Consider the following 15,036-nt stretch of genomic DNA (forward strand, 5'->3'; position numbering starts at 1 on the left):
CAGTCCATTCAGAGACTTAAAAACAAATAAAAGAATCTTAAAATCAATCCTGAACTTAACCGGGAGCCAGTGAAGGGAGGAGAGCACCGGTGTTATATGCTCGCGTTTCTTTGTCCCAGTTAGGAGCCGGGCTGCTGCGTTCTGCACAAGCTGCAGACGGTTTAGTTCAGATTGGCCGATGCCGACATACAGGGAGTTACAGTAGTCTAAACGTGATGAAATAAAAGCATGCATGACTTTTTCAAGATCAGCCCTTCTAAGATAGGGCTTGACCTTAGCTAAGAGCCGAAGCTGAAAGAAGCTGGCCTTGACCACAGAACTGATCTGCTTGTCCAATTTGAACGCCCCATCAATAATAACACCAAGGTTTCTAGCCTGGGAACTTACGTAAGGTGCTAGTGGGCCAAGGGAACTGGCAAGGACCTGGACCAGGTCAGGGTGACCAAATAGAATGATTTCTGTTTTGTTTTCATTTAATTTTAGGAAATTAAGGTCCATCCATGTTTTAATGTCTGCCATGCAATTGAACACTGTATGGAAGGATTCTTTGGAGGTGGCCTTCACTGGTAGGTATACCTGCACATCATCCGCGAAGCAATGAAAGGTGATGCCATGTTTCCTAAATATCGACCCCAGGGGTAGCATATAAAGGGAGAACAGTAATGGGCCTAGAACTGACCCCTGGGGGACCCCGCAGGTCAGGGGGGCCACTGAGGAGGAGAACTGCCCTAATTGTACACAGAATGATCTGTCTGCAAGGTAGGATTTAAACCATTCTAGAGCAGTACCTTTAATGCCCACACAGTGCTCGAGGCGTGACAAGAGAATGGTGTGATCTACTGTGTCGAATGCTGCTGTGAGATCTAGCAGCATTAAAAGTGCACAATTACCAGAATCAAGGTTTAAAAGAAGGTCATTAAAACTTTTAAAAGAGCTGTTTCGGTGCTGTGAAGGGACTTAAAACCAGACTGAAATTGTTCACCAACATTTGCCTGATGTAGGAATTCTTGCAGTTGGTTAAAAACAACTTTCTCTAAGACCTTGGAGATAAACGGGAGTTTGGAAATTGGCCTGAAATTAGAAAGGACCAAGGGATCCAAATTTTTCTTTTTTAAAACAGGCTGTACTGTGGCATGCTTGAAGGAAGCTGGGACGCAACCAGAGGTGAGACACAAGTTAATAAGAAACAGAATAAAAGACCCAACTGAGCTGAAAACCTCCTTAAACAGATGGGATGGAATGCCGTCAGATGGGCAGTTAGCAGGGCGTAGGTGTTGAACTATTTCAGTGAGAGCAGGAAGTAAAACATGCTCAAACTGGTGGAAAACAGCTGAGCTTGCTATAGGAATTGCGGGGTCCTGAGCATGCTGGGGGAGTGAGGATCTAAGGACCGAAATCTTATTGACAAAGAATTGCAAATATGTGAACATATTTGTGATTAATTTCAAGTGAATTGAGCACTGAACACTTTTTCATGTTGCCTCCTTATTGTAAAAAACCTCACAATCCACCAAGGGGCTCTCGCTTTGAGAATCACTGACAACAACAACAACAAGAAAAACATTGTCTGCATTGTCAGCCTAATAAGTGAAGTTATTATTGCACAAACAATAGGCCTAATTAAACAAACCAGGGGGAGTTTTAATCTATTAAATAATGAGCACAAATGAAGAGTTTTAACAGCTATTTTGTTATTAAAGTCAGATATATCTTGGATGTAGCCTCTGCTACTGTTCAGTTTTATTTTTAAAAGCTTTAAATTAAGGTTTTGAGTGACTACATTTTGTTTTTATGAATATGACATTTCCCAAAAATGATCAGCAAATTGATTACATTGAACTCTTTCTTTTTTGCTATGGAAACCAAACAGTAGCCTACATCTTTCCAACACAGAGAAAAATCAAGTCAATCTTGCCCGGGACATTTCTGTCCAGAATATGACAGTAGCCTAAAGGGACAGTGCCAGAACAGGTGCATCATTGTTTCAGGTTCAGACTCACACAATGAGCAATCCGCACAAATGTCTAGATAATGCTTGGCAGGGTGGTAGTCTACCTGTGAATTAGTTTATAAGACACCTCCCTCACTTTTTGTTGGTAAGGGGAGGTATTTATATGGGAGGTTCCACACACGATCCAATCAAGGTTGCGCTTGACCGACGTAGGCCTCTGGTTGAGCTGCGTCATTACGTCAGTGTCGTAAAGCGTCATTGTTGTGGTCGCAAATTTGACCGGTCGTCCTCTGAACTGAGCTTCCAGACAGTCGCCCTTCAGCATCGAAACTCTGCCATTTTCGGTCAAAACACACACCGTCCTAACGTTAAACCATGGCAGGGATACTTGCACGGAAAGCTGTTGACCACCTGAGGAGCAAAGAGTTCAGGGAATATTTGATGAGGTACGTGTTAGCATCTACTGAATATCTCTGTTAGCACACATGCTAATGTACGTTAGCTTCTTGGCCATGAAGTGACTGGAGTTACACAGCTTGGCAACGTAGTCAATGTGAAGCAGCCCGCTGAAGTTACGCTTTAGTAAAACTCTAAAGTATCCTAAGTATATGTGGTGCCGACTGTTGCATTAGTTGTCTTTATTCTCCTTTTGCTTTCAAGGATGGTGGTGTTGCAATAGCAGCTTTATGTAAGTTACTGTAGCATATTGTAAATGCAGAAGAGCAAAGTCTGCATAAACCAGTATTTCTGGGTTATAACTATGCAAGAGGGGCATAGTGTCAGTGATTCTGGGGAAACAACCAGGAAGTGGTGCATTGCTTACATCAATGCAATTGTGACTATTGCCAAATTCTGGTTCTGGTAGTAAAGTGCAGGCAGGGAGAGCTGCTGTTATTTATTCAGGTGACGAGAAGACTGATTAGTGTGTACAACATGTGCCGTTTAGTGTGTGTTAATGTCACAGGAACAGAGTAAAATCTACAGTATCGTGCAGGACATCTTTGTTTACAGTTGTCACAGATTAAAGTGAAGGCCATGTCCGAGTGATTGATGTAGGAGGCCATCTTTGTTTACGTTTGACACACATGCTGACGAGGGTATCTATCTGTGGGATATTATTATTATTATTTTTTTTTATAAAACATTTTAAAAATACAGTGTGGTCGTGAAACAAATGCACTATAGGTGGTTAAGGCTCACATTATGATGACTTGTATGACCTTCAGGGGGTTTTCTGACAGGGCACGTAATATTTTGCTATTAGAGAGTGTGGATGTCACTGCTCTTTAATTGTTAACCATTTTCATCCAAGGACTTGATGTCGCAGCAAGACCATTCAAATGATTTGTACATTATTTTTAATGATTTGTGAATGGCTCAGAACAGACCTGTGGACTGTCTTGTGTGACCTGGTTCTTGTCAGTGTGACTTATCTGTATTTTTTGTTCTTTTCTCCTCCTTATCTCCCCTGAAAAACAAAACATTAAACAGCACGGTAAGTACTAATAATTCTGTGTCTGTCTATCAGTGTCTGTTTCTAAGTGTCTCTCCTCATTTGTGACGGCCTGTTGGTCTGTCCTCCTCCCTGTCTGTTTTGACTTTGACTTTAATGTGGGTGTTGTACATTGCAGCCAATGCCATATCTACTGTATTTTTCATTTTTAAATCTTTACTAACATGCTTTTTATTTTATTTGTCAGCATTTCTGGGGTCCAGTAGCAAACTGGGGTCTTCCTATAGCCGCCATCGCAGATATGAAAAAAAGCCCTGAGATTATCAGTGGCAGGATGACCTTTGGTAAGAAAAAAAGTACAAATGCACACAAGTCACAACACCTCTCTGCTTTTCTGGTTCCCAATGTCACATTGGTAGGGTAAGGGTTGTAATTTGTACACTTTGTAGCTGCAATTTTTGTTATTTCCTGGCCGTCCCATTCGTTTGTCACATTCCTTGTCGTAAGAGTGTTTTCACTTTGACCTCAAAAAGGTTTTAAAGGAACAGAAGCGTGACAGAAGAGTTTGTACTCGCCACTAGAGCTGCAACTTACGATTATTTTAGTTGTTTGGTCAATAAAATGTTTAAAAAAATGTCAATCAAAAATGCCTTGTTTTGTCCACAAACCCAAGAGATATTCAGTTTATTGTCATCAAGGAACAGAGAAACCAGAAATATTCAACATTAAAGAAGCTGAAATCAGAGAATTTTAACTTTTTTCTTAAGAAATTTCTCAAACCAATTATTCGATTATCAAAATAGTTGACGATTAATTTAACAATCGATTTTTGTTCCATTAATTGTTGCAGCTCTACTCCCCACTTAGCTGCAGGATTGTGCTGTTTCAATGTTTTCAAAGCTAAACATATGAAAATGTGAGCTGTTAGTTTTGTGGCTAACATGCTAAACTATTTAAGCATGCCTTGTTTCAGCAGTGATAACAAGAGCTCATAATTTTGTATAACTGTTGGTTAATGAATGTCTTTTGTCTGTTTATATTCTCTCAGCTCTGTGCTGCTATTCACTACTCTTCATGAGGTTTGCCTACAAGGTGCAGCCACGCAACTGGCTACTGTTTGCGTGCCATTTGACCAATGAGAGTGCACAGCTCGTCCAAGCCAGTCGTCTCATTAAATTTAAGTAAGTCATATTCTAATCAGTTTTTTTTCTCTGTCGTTGCCTAAAGGAGATATACAAATTGTTGCTCTGGGAGTTATTTGTCAATTTTCTCGAAATTACCAAAAAAGGTGTGTTTTGTTCTGGATTGTTTTCACCACTTTGCCTACAGATTCCAGTCCTATTGGTTATTGAACCACTAGACTTCTCTTTTCGTTACTGATGTCATTACAGTCTTCAGTTGTCCTGTAAAGCTTCACTTAAAGAAATGACAGTGATTGAAATGATTGAAAATATCTGGTGCTTCCCTTTGCATTGATGATGATTGATCATGAGGTTAGAATATACTGTAACCTTGTGGACTCTGACTGGTTCTGTATCATTTCAGCGTGGAGAAGAAGAGTGGATCCTAGTGACGGACTGTAGCAGATGGCGGACGTTCACTGCAGAGTGGCACCATGTTGCCACGATGACAGCCACCCAAACCTGGACATGAAAACATTTGATTTAATCCTTGAAAACTGTGGCACTTACACCATGATATATTACCATGATTGATCATCCATGTGAAGTTTTAGTCACTTTTTAATAGACAGACAAAATAAAAGCAGAAGCTTTCCTAGAAGCTTAAAGGTCAAGTGCTCCGGTTTATTTTTGCTTTCAACAAGACACACAAATATGTAACATTTAACTATGTTTTGCACACTGAATCCATTCGGGCCATGCACTTTCAAACTGGCTAAAATAATCATTTTTCACCAATCATCTCATTTGAGGTTATTAACATAAACATTTTTATTACAGCCATACCTCCTTAGTCATTGAAGTATTTGTTCGTTAGCCTGTGCAAACATGTCTGCACTATAGCATATACGTATATATCACTGGCTGAGCATTCATTCATTAACTTTTACTCAAACAGAGTGCACACAGAGGTGAGCCTTTTATTTGCTCTTCTTATGCTGTATATTGAAAATGTAAAGGTCACAAGGATGTAATTTAATGAACAGTTTTATGAGAGTATAATTGATTCAACTGATTAAATCATGCAAATGTTGAATTTGCTCACATAACTTGCGAAGACAAGCTGCTTCTGTCAGTGCTGACCAAACATGTACCCTGTGTCATTGCTACATGTCATTCACATTAATTTATTGCCACTGCATAATTTACATATTTTTTCCCTGATTAACAAATTGATTCTTTGGGTTTGTTTAAATAAACTGGCAATAACCAACTTGAACACAATTCAGTGAGTTGATTTTCTTCTTCCAAAGTTCAGCATTGCAACTTTATTTTTTTATTCTTTGCTTTGAAGCCCTGCTACTGCCCTGCCCTGTTATTTGGAGATACGCATCATGGTAATGACAAACAGGCCACTGCTCTTTATTTACACTCAAGAATGTGCTCTGCAATCTAACGCCCTCATGATGACACTTTTTTCAAACTTGTTTGGAAAGGAATGGGGGCTACTTCAAATGCAATTTTTGAACCTTATGTCAAAATTTTAGAAAGTTTTATGAATATATGAAACATATTTTCATACTTATACCATTTTCTGTGTACTCACCATTAAATGAATAGGAGCCAAGTGACATTGTCAAAACCAGTGGGGGATGTAGGATTGCTCCCATTTAACTTATAGTTAACCTGCAATTTAACATTTAATATTGCAAGGGTAAAGATACTTGCACTACACAATTTTACTAAACTAGAAGTGCATAGCTGTCGTGGACTCATAATTATAAATAAAACATTAGATAATGCTTTGTATTATTACTGAGTTTAATATAATGTTGATATATACTGTATATATATAAGATGTTAGATTAGTTAGTAACATTAAATCACTTTTACATACAGTTGGAGTAAAAAGTACAATATTTATGCATGTAGTGGTGTACAATAATAATAATAAAAAAAAGTTCAAGTACCTCATAACTGTACTTAATCACTATTGTAATTTGTAAAGCAACCGGTTATCACTGAAATAATGCCTGGAGGAAAAGATATAAATTAACGTATAAAATACTGAATCGGCTGCAGTAACTGGTTGTCACCGCTGGGCGGCGGTAATGAAATCAACACCGATCCAGACGCAGCTGAGCGGAGCGTCGTAGAAGAAGACACCGTCATGGCGGCTCTCAGCAGCGATGAGTGGAGAGCAGTCTGCGACAAATTCACCAACGCCCAAAATTTAACAGAAGTAGAATCACGAAACGACCCAGAAAATGACCCGTTCCGCTCCAAGTACAAAGCCAGGGAGCTGCTCAGAGAGATTTACTGCTCGCTGAAGAGCTTTGAAGCCGGCGACGGTGGGGAGGAGGAGGGCGGCAGCGGCGGAGCAGGAGGAGGAGGAGAAGGAGGAGGAGAAGGAGGAGGAGAGAGCGGCGACGAGCGGCCGCCCGAGCCGCCGGTGGACGGGCAGACGGAGGATGTCTTCGGTCGGGGCTTCAGCGGCGACTCGCCAGCCGGGCTGCGGGCCGCTAAGCTCGGGGCCGTGGAGTACTACCTCGGCGTCAACCACGTCGACACGGAGGAGCTGTCAGCCGGACAGGAGCATCTGATGAACTGCATGAAACAGCTGGAGAGATGCGGCGTGTCGAGCGACAATGTGTCACTGTTTATCCACGTCAGGGTAACGTTGACTAGTTGTTACATGACTGTTTAGCTCCACGTTAGCAACAATATTGACAACCAGCTAGGCTGCTGCCACAGCCGTTAAGATTAACATACACCTGTATTTATGCGTATTTGTTAAAAGACTGAAGCACTAACTGCTGAGCAATCATCCGTAAATCACGCCATCTTAAAAAAAAAAAGGGTTATATAACTTTATTTAAAGCAGAAGTAAGCGGAATATTTGTGTTAATATAAGTCTTAAATAGTTATATCTTCCGACAGTAATCACTTATATAGAGTGTTTGGTCTGAAACACGGGTCTGTCAGTCACTCTGCTCTGCTGTAAGCCGAGGAGAAAACTTTCCTTGTATCCTACAACCTTTATCCAATGAGGAGAGAGAACGGCATAAAGGGGCGGTCCTCTCTGTGTGTGCAGCCAAGGGATGCGCATGAATGTGGTGACGAAGGGACGAGGGCGGGGACTACTAACTCCATCGGCTGACAAGAAGTTAGTCAAAACCACCGGATTGCTTACTTCTGCTTTAAGGCATTTTCAGTTATAAAGACAAAAGTTTACATCCACACACATACTGTACCATTCTCGTAAATTAAACATAATCCCGTACTAGTACCCTCCCCTACTCCCTCCCTTGGGACCAAGAGTACAAGGGGAAAAAAAGAAAAGATCCAATGCTGCATAAGTTTAACATCACTGGGCTAGTCAGACAGGTTGACAAGAGAAAGTACTTAGATAACATGATTAATTCGAGATTGAATGTATTCATATACTCAATAACAGGAAACCAAACTCTAGTGTATGTGTAAATCACATCTCATCATAACGTGTGTGTGTGTGTCTGTGTGTTTTCAGAACCAGCTGGGCATCCTGTGGGCCGGCCGAGATGAGACAGAGACTGCTCAGGGATTCCTTGAAACAGCTGAATCCATCTACCAACGTTACATGAAGGAGGTAAAGTCAGTTTCCTGTTTGGCTGTAACACTGAAGCTGCTGGTAATAATCAACATGCCAGAATAGAAAGACCAATGTCTTGTTGTGTTTTTGATTTATTGCCAGGGCTCCAGACTGTGCAAGTACATTTTTCATCTACTTGCGCATGTGCAACCAGTAAATGGGTTTGTTTTAAACTGGTGATATGTGAAAGGGGCGACTCAAAGAATCTGGACTCTGTTACTACAGGTGTCAGGCACACAATGTGTGTGAGGATCATGAATGGAAAAGAAATGTGAATATTTGCTATGCAAGTCGATTTATGGTGTGCACCCTCTAAACTTTCTGGTTGCGCTCCTAAAATTTTTAGTTAGGGGCCACTGTGCTCCTAGTGAAAAAAGTTAGCCTGAAGCCCTGATTGCACTTTGTTTTTTTTGTTTTTTTTTAAGATGAAATATCAATACAGTGCACCATGAAGCCAAAAGGGAGCAATATATTTGACAATGTTGTCACTTGCCATAACTGTGGTGACGCCAACATTCAAGGGTAAATTGACAGAAGGGGAAGAGTTAGGAGCAAACATACCACAACTTGAAAATTACACACACAACATTGTGCAAGTCCATTCCTTCTTCTGCAGCCATGTTTGTGGTGTTTTCCTTTTTCAGGATGGGAGTCCTCCCACCAACATGACGGAGTACTTTACTACTGAGGAAAACCTGCTGACGCATCAGGACAGGACCAAGAGGTCAGTAAACACACACACTCACACACACACACACACTTTACAGATTTAACTTCATATCTATTATAGTAATATTATAGTTACTTCACTTTGCCTCCCCTAATACTGTATATCTCTGTTCCCTTCTTTTCCTCTCATCTTTCCTTTTACATTTTCTATACTTACCAGGTTTGAGCTGGCCTACACTCATACCATGTACTACCTTGCTCAAGTCTATAAAAACCTTGGTAAGGCTTGTTGTGTTTGAATCATCTTATGTAAAATGTCTCGGATATAACTCCAAATACTCTGTCAGATTTAAATCTATTAACATCTACCTTTTATTATGTATTTATTATTGTGTGAATATACTGTAGTCTGTTGTTATAGGCTTTCTGCTTTTTTTTAAATGATAGTTATAATAACTATAATGTTTTGTCATCCAGGTGAAACTGAGCGTGCTGCCACCTATTGTCACAGTACGCTGCAGAGGCAGTTAAAATTAAATCAGTTCAATCCCATGGAGTGGGCACTGAACGCTGCTACACTATCACAATATTACATCACTAAGGTAATCTCATATTGATTCAACAATCAGTTTCAAACCTCAAACCTTAATATTATCACCCAAAATGTTTCATCTATTTTGCCTTGGATGCAACACACTTTTGCTAAAAATTAAAAGTTACAATTTCCTTGTTGAAAATAATTTTGATTTCATAGTTGTATTTATTATAATCAATATGTGGTCTAGATGTTCATTAGCACAAGTAATAAGAGATGTGTATGTGTGTAAGATTTTAAAAAATATATATTTTTTAGGGCCGATACATGGAAGGCAGACATTGCTTGTCAGCAGCTACTGTCATATCAGGTTTGGCCGGAGAAGTTCCCTCTGAGGCTGCAGCACAGGAAAGTAAGTATCCATCTAAATATTTAATAAATACACATTTCAGCATAAGCACATTGAGTTACTTTTCCTTTTACATGGGGTTTCTGTCTACATTGAGTTAAACAGGAGATACCACAACTGTGAAGGAAGCATTGTTGCAATTGTGTGCCCACTCCTACCTCCTCTCCTCAGTTATTACCATCCTTCCTCTCTCTGACCCCCCTCTCAGTTCATGCTCCTCCTTCCTGTCAACATCTTTTTCTCCTTCTGTGTGACACAGGTGAGACGGAGAGTGAGCGAAGGGAGCAGCTCAGGCAGAAGAGAGCAGAGATAGCGAGATGTTGGATAAAATACTGTCTCAACATCCTGCAGGATGCTAAGAAGCTGCTAGAGGTACTGTGTGTGTGTGTGTGTGTGTGTGTGTGTGTGTGTGTGTGTGTAGTTGTACTTGTGCCTGTGGCGGGTTTTAAATGTGTTAGGCTCATGACTTGGTCCCAGGTCACATGACTCAAGTCTTATGAGCCGTGATAGCCAGTGTGACTGAGCATAAAGAGCACCACCCACAAACAAACTTAACTGTATCAACTAAAAACCCAAGGAACAGAAAGAAGTGGACAAAGTTAATTAAGATTATGTAATGTTAGATTATGCCGAAATAAAAGACGATTTAGGATAATGATCATCACTGTAATAAATCTTGTCATGCAATGTTTATTTGTGCAAAAATGTTTGTTTGTGTAAATTATCTTTATATCTGCTCCTGCTGAGCTCAGATGAAGTTAATTGTTCTGTGTGTCTTGTGCTTGTTTGTAACCAGGACAACATCGGGGAACTGGATACTGATCGTCAGGAAGAGCTGAAGAGAGAGAGAAGACGCGAGGAGGAGGAGGAAGAGAAGGGCAGGAAGAGCGCTATGCTGTTTGGCTCCGAAGATACCTTTGACTCCATTGCTAGTCTGGAGGAAAAGGTCTGTTGGATAAGACCTCTACTATTTCTAGCAATGCTGTTGATAAAACCACTGTTAAGAAACATGTAGTATCTTCATCAACATATTTAATCACCATAATGTCTCCACCAGTAGCAGCAGAAGTGTTTCCCTTTAACATTTTAACACGGCAGTGTCTTCACGGCAGATATAAGGAGTGAAAGGCCTTGTTGTGATAGCATCAGTCAGTAGATCACAAGCACAAACAACCGAGCAAAGAGCTGGCAATAAGCTGAAGACTTGAGAGTATTGTGCCACTAGAAGGCGCCGTTGTGTGAATAAATACCAACCCATTCAAATAGATGAGCTTTACGTTTCTACTTTTATGTTTTCTAGGTGGGCTGTTTGATTCCACTGGACTTCACTGAGGCCAGAGCTGTGTTTTTAGTGGGACAGAATTATGTTACACAGGTATGCACAACACCACATGCACACGCACACACACTTGCTTGGATAGACAAAGAGGCTTGAATGAGACTTAAAAATGACTTCAGTAAAACGTTACACTGGATTTCAACTTCCTTTAGAAGCAGCAGAGCTTTGGGGCCCACTGAGATACTGTGTGATATTAGGATCTATAAAAGAAACCTCACATGAATTGACACAGAAGTGAACGCACCGTGATATTTATAGTTGATTTCGACTGCGTTGCACACTCTGCACTGATGCTCAACACTCAACTGATCCTTACAGTATTCAACCACGTTGTTGTCTGAAGTGTACATCTCGATCTCATCACGGTGTTGCCAACGTGAGGTTATTTCTGTGCCGCTTTGTACCGACTTGTCATCTTTATGTCAAACTCATTCAATTTGACAGACGACTACAATTAAAAAAGGATTTATTTTTGAAGTAATAATTCACAGTGATAAAGACAATGGGCAAAGACGCTTTGCAAAATTGCAGCCTCGGAAAGTATGACAACGTTTTTATTAAGTGTTTACTGATTCAGTAAAGAATGTGATCTGATTGGGTGGGGAGTCCTTCATCTTTTATCTTTACACACCCAGCCCAGTTTCAGCTGTTAAATGTGGTGATTAAACCTGAAACATGTGGGTGTTTGAGATCCAGTGGTTACAATCAAAGATTGATTATGCAGAGTCATCCTCTGGGCTTTTTGTTTTCTTCGTATTGTCTGCAGTTTTTCCGTATTTGCAACATCCTTTCATTCACTCTTGCAGGCCAAGGAGTACTTTCAGATGGATGGGTATGTGACGGACCACATAGAGATCTTGCAGGATCACAGTTCTCTGTTCAGGGCCCTGGCTTTCTTCGAAGAGGATCTGGAGCGACGCTGCAAAATGCACAAGCGAAGAGTTGATATGTTAGAGCCAATCTGCAGTGGTACTGAGATCATTTTCTGCTTTCATTTTTTTTCATCCTTTGAAAAACGTTTGATCTCTATGTATAATACTGTTGAAAAATATCATATAAAGTCAGCATCAATGTGAGGTGACACCAGAATTGTTAAATCTGACTTTCCTCTCCTCCTGTAGACTTGAACTCCCAGTACTACCTGATGATCCGCAGACAGTTGATGTTTGAGTTGGCAGAGATCTATAGTGAAATGATGGATCTGAAACTGGCACTGGCCAACAGACAAGCAGACACACAGTCCCTAGATAATCATACCATCAAGAAATTCAACCACCTCTGCTCCGCCTCCGCCAAGTAAGTGAACATATATGTGTGTGGAGTACCTGTGTGTGCATATTCATTATTGTATGAGTGAGTGACTTGTGATCCTCTCTCTCTTCTCCAGGTACTTCCAGATGTTCCTGGACTCTCTACGTTCTCCAGAAGGGAAGTATCCAGAGCACCTGGAGGAGGAGGTGCTCAGACCGGCACTGGTGGCCCGCTTCAGAGTAGCCAGACTGCACAGCCGACTCATCAGCTCTGTACCCTCTGTTCAGCTGGAAAACCTCAACAGATCTCTGGAAAACTACAAGTATGAAAATATGTTTCTCCATTTGTTGTGATAAAATGTAAACTTTTTCTTTATCGTGTATTGAAATACTTGCTCCCTTGCATTACTCTGCTGGATGAGAGTAACGGGTTGACATTAATACAGAAGCACGAGGAAAATGCTTCATTTTAATTAATGGGATAAGGATGTACTCTGCAGTTTAATGTTGAAGGCACTATGATGTATTGACCATCGCTTTCTCCCTCCACCTGTTGTCCAGATACGTGGTGCAGTACTGTGAGGCTCACCCTGATGCAGCACCGGCTGCGGAGACGGAGTTGGAGCTGAGTAAGGAGATGGTCGGCCTGCTGCCTCTCAAAATCAACCGCCTCAAAGCAAGGATGGCTGCAAACAACTGAGGGATGGCTCCGCTCACTGACCGACATGGTTCACTAACTGTATTAAATGCATCCAGATGAGAGAAACTGGGTGGCACATAAACTGACTGTCTTCGTTATTATAGTTGTATTGGTGATGGCCTCAAGACCTTTGAACACAGTATACACTATACTTACGTGCTTACATTTATGTAGTAAAATGTGTGGTCAGTTTAGTTTTAATTCACACGACAGAAAAAATATATTCCTCTCAAAATCAACATGGAATTGTCAATTACTGTGTACCGTCTTCACGTTTTTAACACAGAATTAATCAAAACCTGCTTGTCACTCAACATTAATGCTTTACACGACATGCATAAATAAATTAAAATGTGGGTGTATGGCTAAAATGTCAGATGACACCTTTGGAAATGATTAATGCATCATTATAGCTCATATGTACATAAAAGAGTTTTATTTTGTCTCATTCTGTTTAACTTTATTTTACTATTCAAGCATCTTCTCTGACTCTTTCTGGTTCTTTTTTTAATTGTTCATCATATTGATTTTCATTTGATAGTGCTTCATTTTCTTTATTTAAACACTCAGCACATTAAAATTCAGTTTCTTCAGTGACTTGAAATCTCTGAAAATAAAACTAGTGTTGAAGCTCACCGTAACCACAGCAACCAGACAGTAGTCAGACATGTTTTTGACATGTTTTACTGCTTTTTGGTTTTGCCTCTGAGAAACAACCATCCTTAACCACACTGATGTCGGTGTATTAGATGTCATAATTTTGCATGATGCCTGCTTCATCTGGATGAACATGTGTATTATCTTCTTGTCTCTGAGGAATCACAGTCATCCTATCTTATGTACAGTCGATATTAAATGTAATGATGGTAAAGCAATGAAGTACTACACACTCACGCCACAATACCAATATGTGCTTTTGTACTTGCGGAGACAAGTTGGGGATGAAATGGCGCCACAGTCTTTTCTCTGGTGTAGCTCTATATAACAGGACTACTGAGTAGATTTAATGACTTTGAGTCTCTGAGTAAAAGGCTTAAATTGTCTCAGTTTGGGCTCCAGATGAGTATAAGAACCTGATTTTCCAGACTATTAAACTGCTTAATGCAGAGAAATGTCTAAAACTGTGTCTATTAAAACCAAATTATGTCTTAAACTGTCTGTGACTGTGTCTTGATGTCCTATAAAAGTTACTGTATAGCTCACCCTACATCTTTTTATCAACCCTCAACACTTGTGTCCTACATGATTCATTATTGAAGCACTCTTGTGTACATTTATCACATGGTACAGCTGAATTAAAACTATGCACTCTCATGTAAGAGCTTTAGAGATAAAGACACGTTTTGTTAATTGCATTTAATTGAGGATATAAGTCAATTCTCAGATACCGTTAGATGTTTTCGCCAGGGAACTATTTGCAAAAGAGGTCAGATGTGTGGGCTGCTGCTATTTCCAACAAACCATGAGGTCATGTCACCTTGCCCTTCTAGGTGCTACTTCCTCCCTGAGGCCTTCAGGGTGTGTGCGGTGAAGCTACTGGGTAGACAATCTAGTGACATCAATACGCACTTGATCAAAATCATATTCATCTACATCACCTAAGGCTACAACAGTCTTGTCACCCGACAATATCTGTGTGGATAGATGACAAAAAAAGGAAAATAAAATACATAAATTATGTTTTTATAAATGTGTGACATGATGAAGAGAGCTTTCCAACACCATCATCACATCAGCTTACCATACATTTATAGCATATGTTTAAATATATAGTTTGGATGGTTGTTCCAACACCTTGTTAAGAATTTAGACTTCAATAGGTTCTTCTTAAAACATTACACGTATATTCAAGTGGACTCACATTACATATACACAATTCAACATACTGACTGTGACATAAATTGTTATAAAGACTATAGAAAAACTATGGGCTATATTGCAACAGGAACTATTCCAGAGAAGAGAAACCTAAAATTCC

At 40.2% G+C, this 15,036-nt stretch overlaps 2 protein-coding genes across 2 annotated transcripts; both read left to right on the forward strand.

Annotated features, from left to right (window-relative positions):
• Window positions 1–2,197: 2,197 nt before the first annotated feature.
• mpc1 (mitochondrial pyruvate carrier 1) lies at window positions 2,198–5,809 on the forward strand. Its single transcript, XM_083994013.1, has 4 exons — window positions 2,198–2,401; window positions 3,652–3,748; window positions 4,453–4,585; window positions 4,950–5,809. Exons 1-4 carry the CDS (start codon window positions 2,327–2,329, stop codon window positions 4,972–4,974), a joined length of 330 nt encoding a protein of 109 aa, XP_083850139.1. The 5' UTR covers window positions 2,198–2,326; the 3' UTR covers window positions 4,975–5,809.
• An 869-nt stretch (window positions 5,810–6,678) lies between these two features.
• kifbp (kinesin family binding protein) lies at window positions 6,679–14,191 on the forward strand. The gene is made up of 13 exons (XM_083969338.1): window positions 6,679–7,199; window positions 8,055–8,153; window positions 8,801–8,880; window positions 9,046–9,104; window positions 9,303–9,427; window positions 9,679–9,772; window positions 10,029–10,141; window positions 10,566–10,715; window positions 11,070–11,144; window positions 11,915–12,077; window positions 12,230–12,404; window positions 12,496–12,681; window positions 12,920–14,191. The coding sequence occupies exons 1-13, from the start codon at window positions 6,696–6,698 to the stop codon at window positions 13,056–13,058; spliced, it is 1,962 nt and encodes a 653-aa protein (XP_083825464.1). The 5' UTR covers window positions 6,679–6,695; the 3' UTR covers window positions 13,059–14,191.
• Window positions 14,192–15,036: the final 845 nt, after the last annotated feature.

Source organism: Trachurus trachurus (assembly GCF_905171665.1).
Source record: "Trachurus trachurus genome assembly, chromosome: 3".
Taxonomy (NCBI): Eukaryota; Metazoa; Chordata; class Actinopteri; order Carangiformes; family Carangidae; genus Trachurus; species Trachurus trachurus.

What these genes read in the sequence shown, in the direction of transcription:
- mpc1 (XM_083994013.1), top strand. Translation starts at nt 2,327, where the DNA reads ATGGCAGGGATACTTGCACGGAAAGCTGTTGACCACCTGAGGAGCAAA. An exon ending in GGGAATATTTGATGAGGTAC is followed by an intron (nt 2,402 to 3,651) that starts GTGTTAGCATCT and finishes TTTATTTGTCAG; the next exon opens with CATTTCTGGGGTCCAGTAGC. An exon ending in CAGTGGCAGGATGACCTTTG is followed by an intron (nt 3,749 to 4,452) that starts GTAAGAAAAAAA and finishes ATATTCTCTCAG; the next exon opens with CTCTGTGCTGCTATTCACTA.
- kifbp (XM_083969338.1), top strand. Translation starts at nt 6,696, where the DNA reads ATGGCGGCTCTCAGCAGCGATGAGTGGAGAGCAGTCTGCGACAAATTC. An exon ending in TCAAGTCTATAAAAACCTTG is followed by an intron (nt 9,105 to 9,302) that starts GTAAGGCTTGTT and finishes TTTGTCATCCAG; the next exon opens with GTGAAACTGAGCGTGCTGCC. An exon ending in GACAGAATTATGTTACACAG is followed by an intron (nt 11,145 to 11,914) that starts GTATGCACAACA and finishes TCACTCTTGCAG; the next exon opens with GCCAAGGAGTACTTTCAGAT.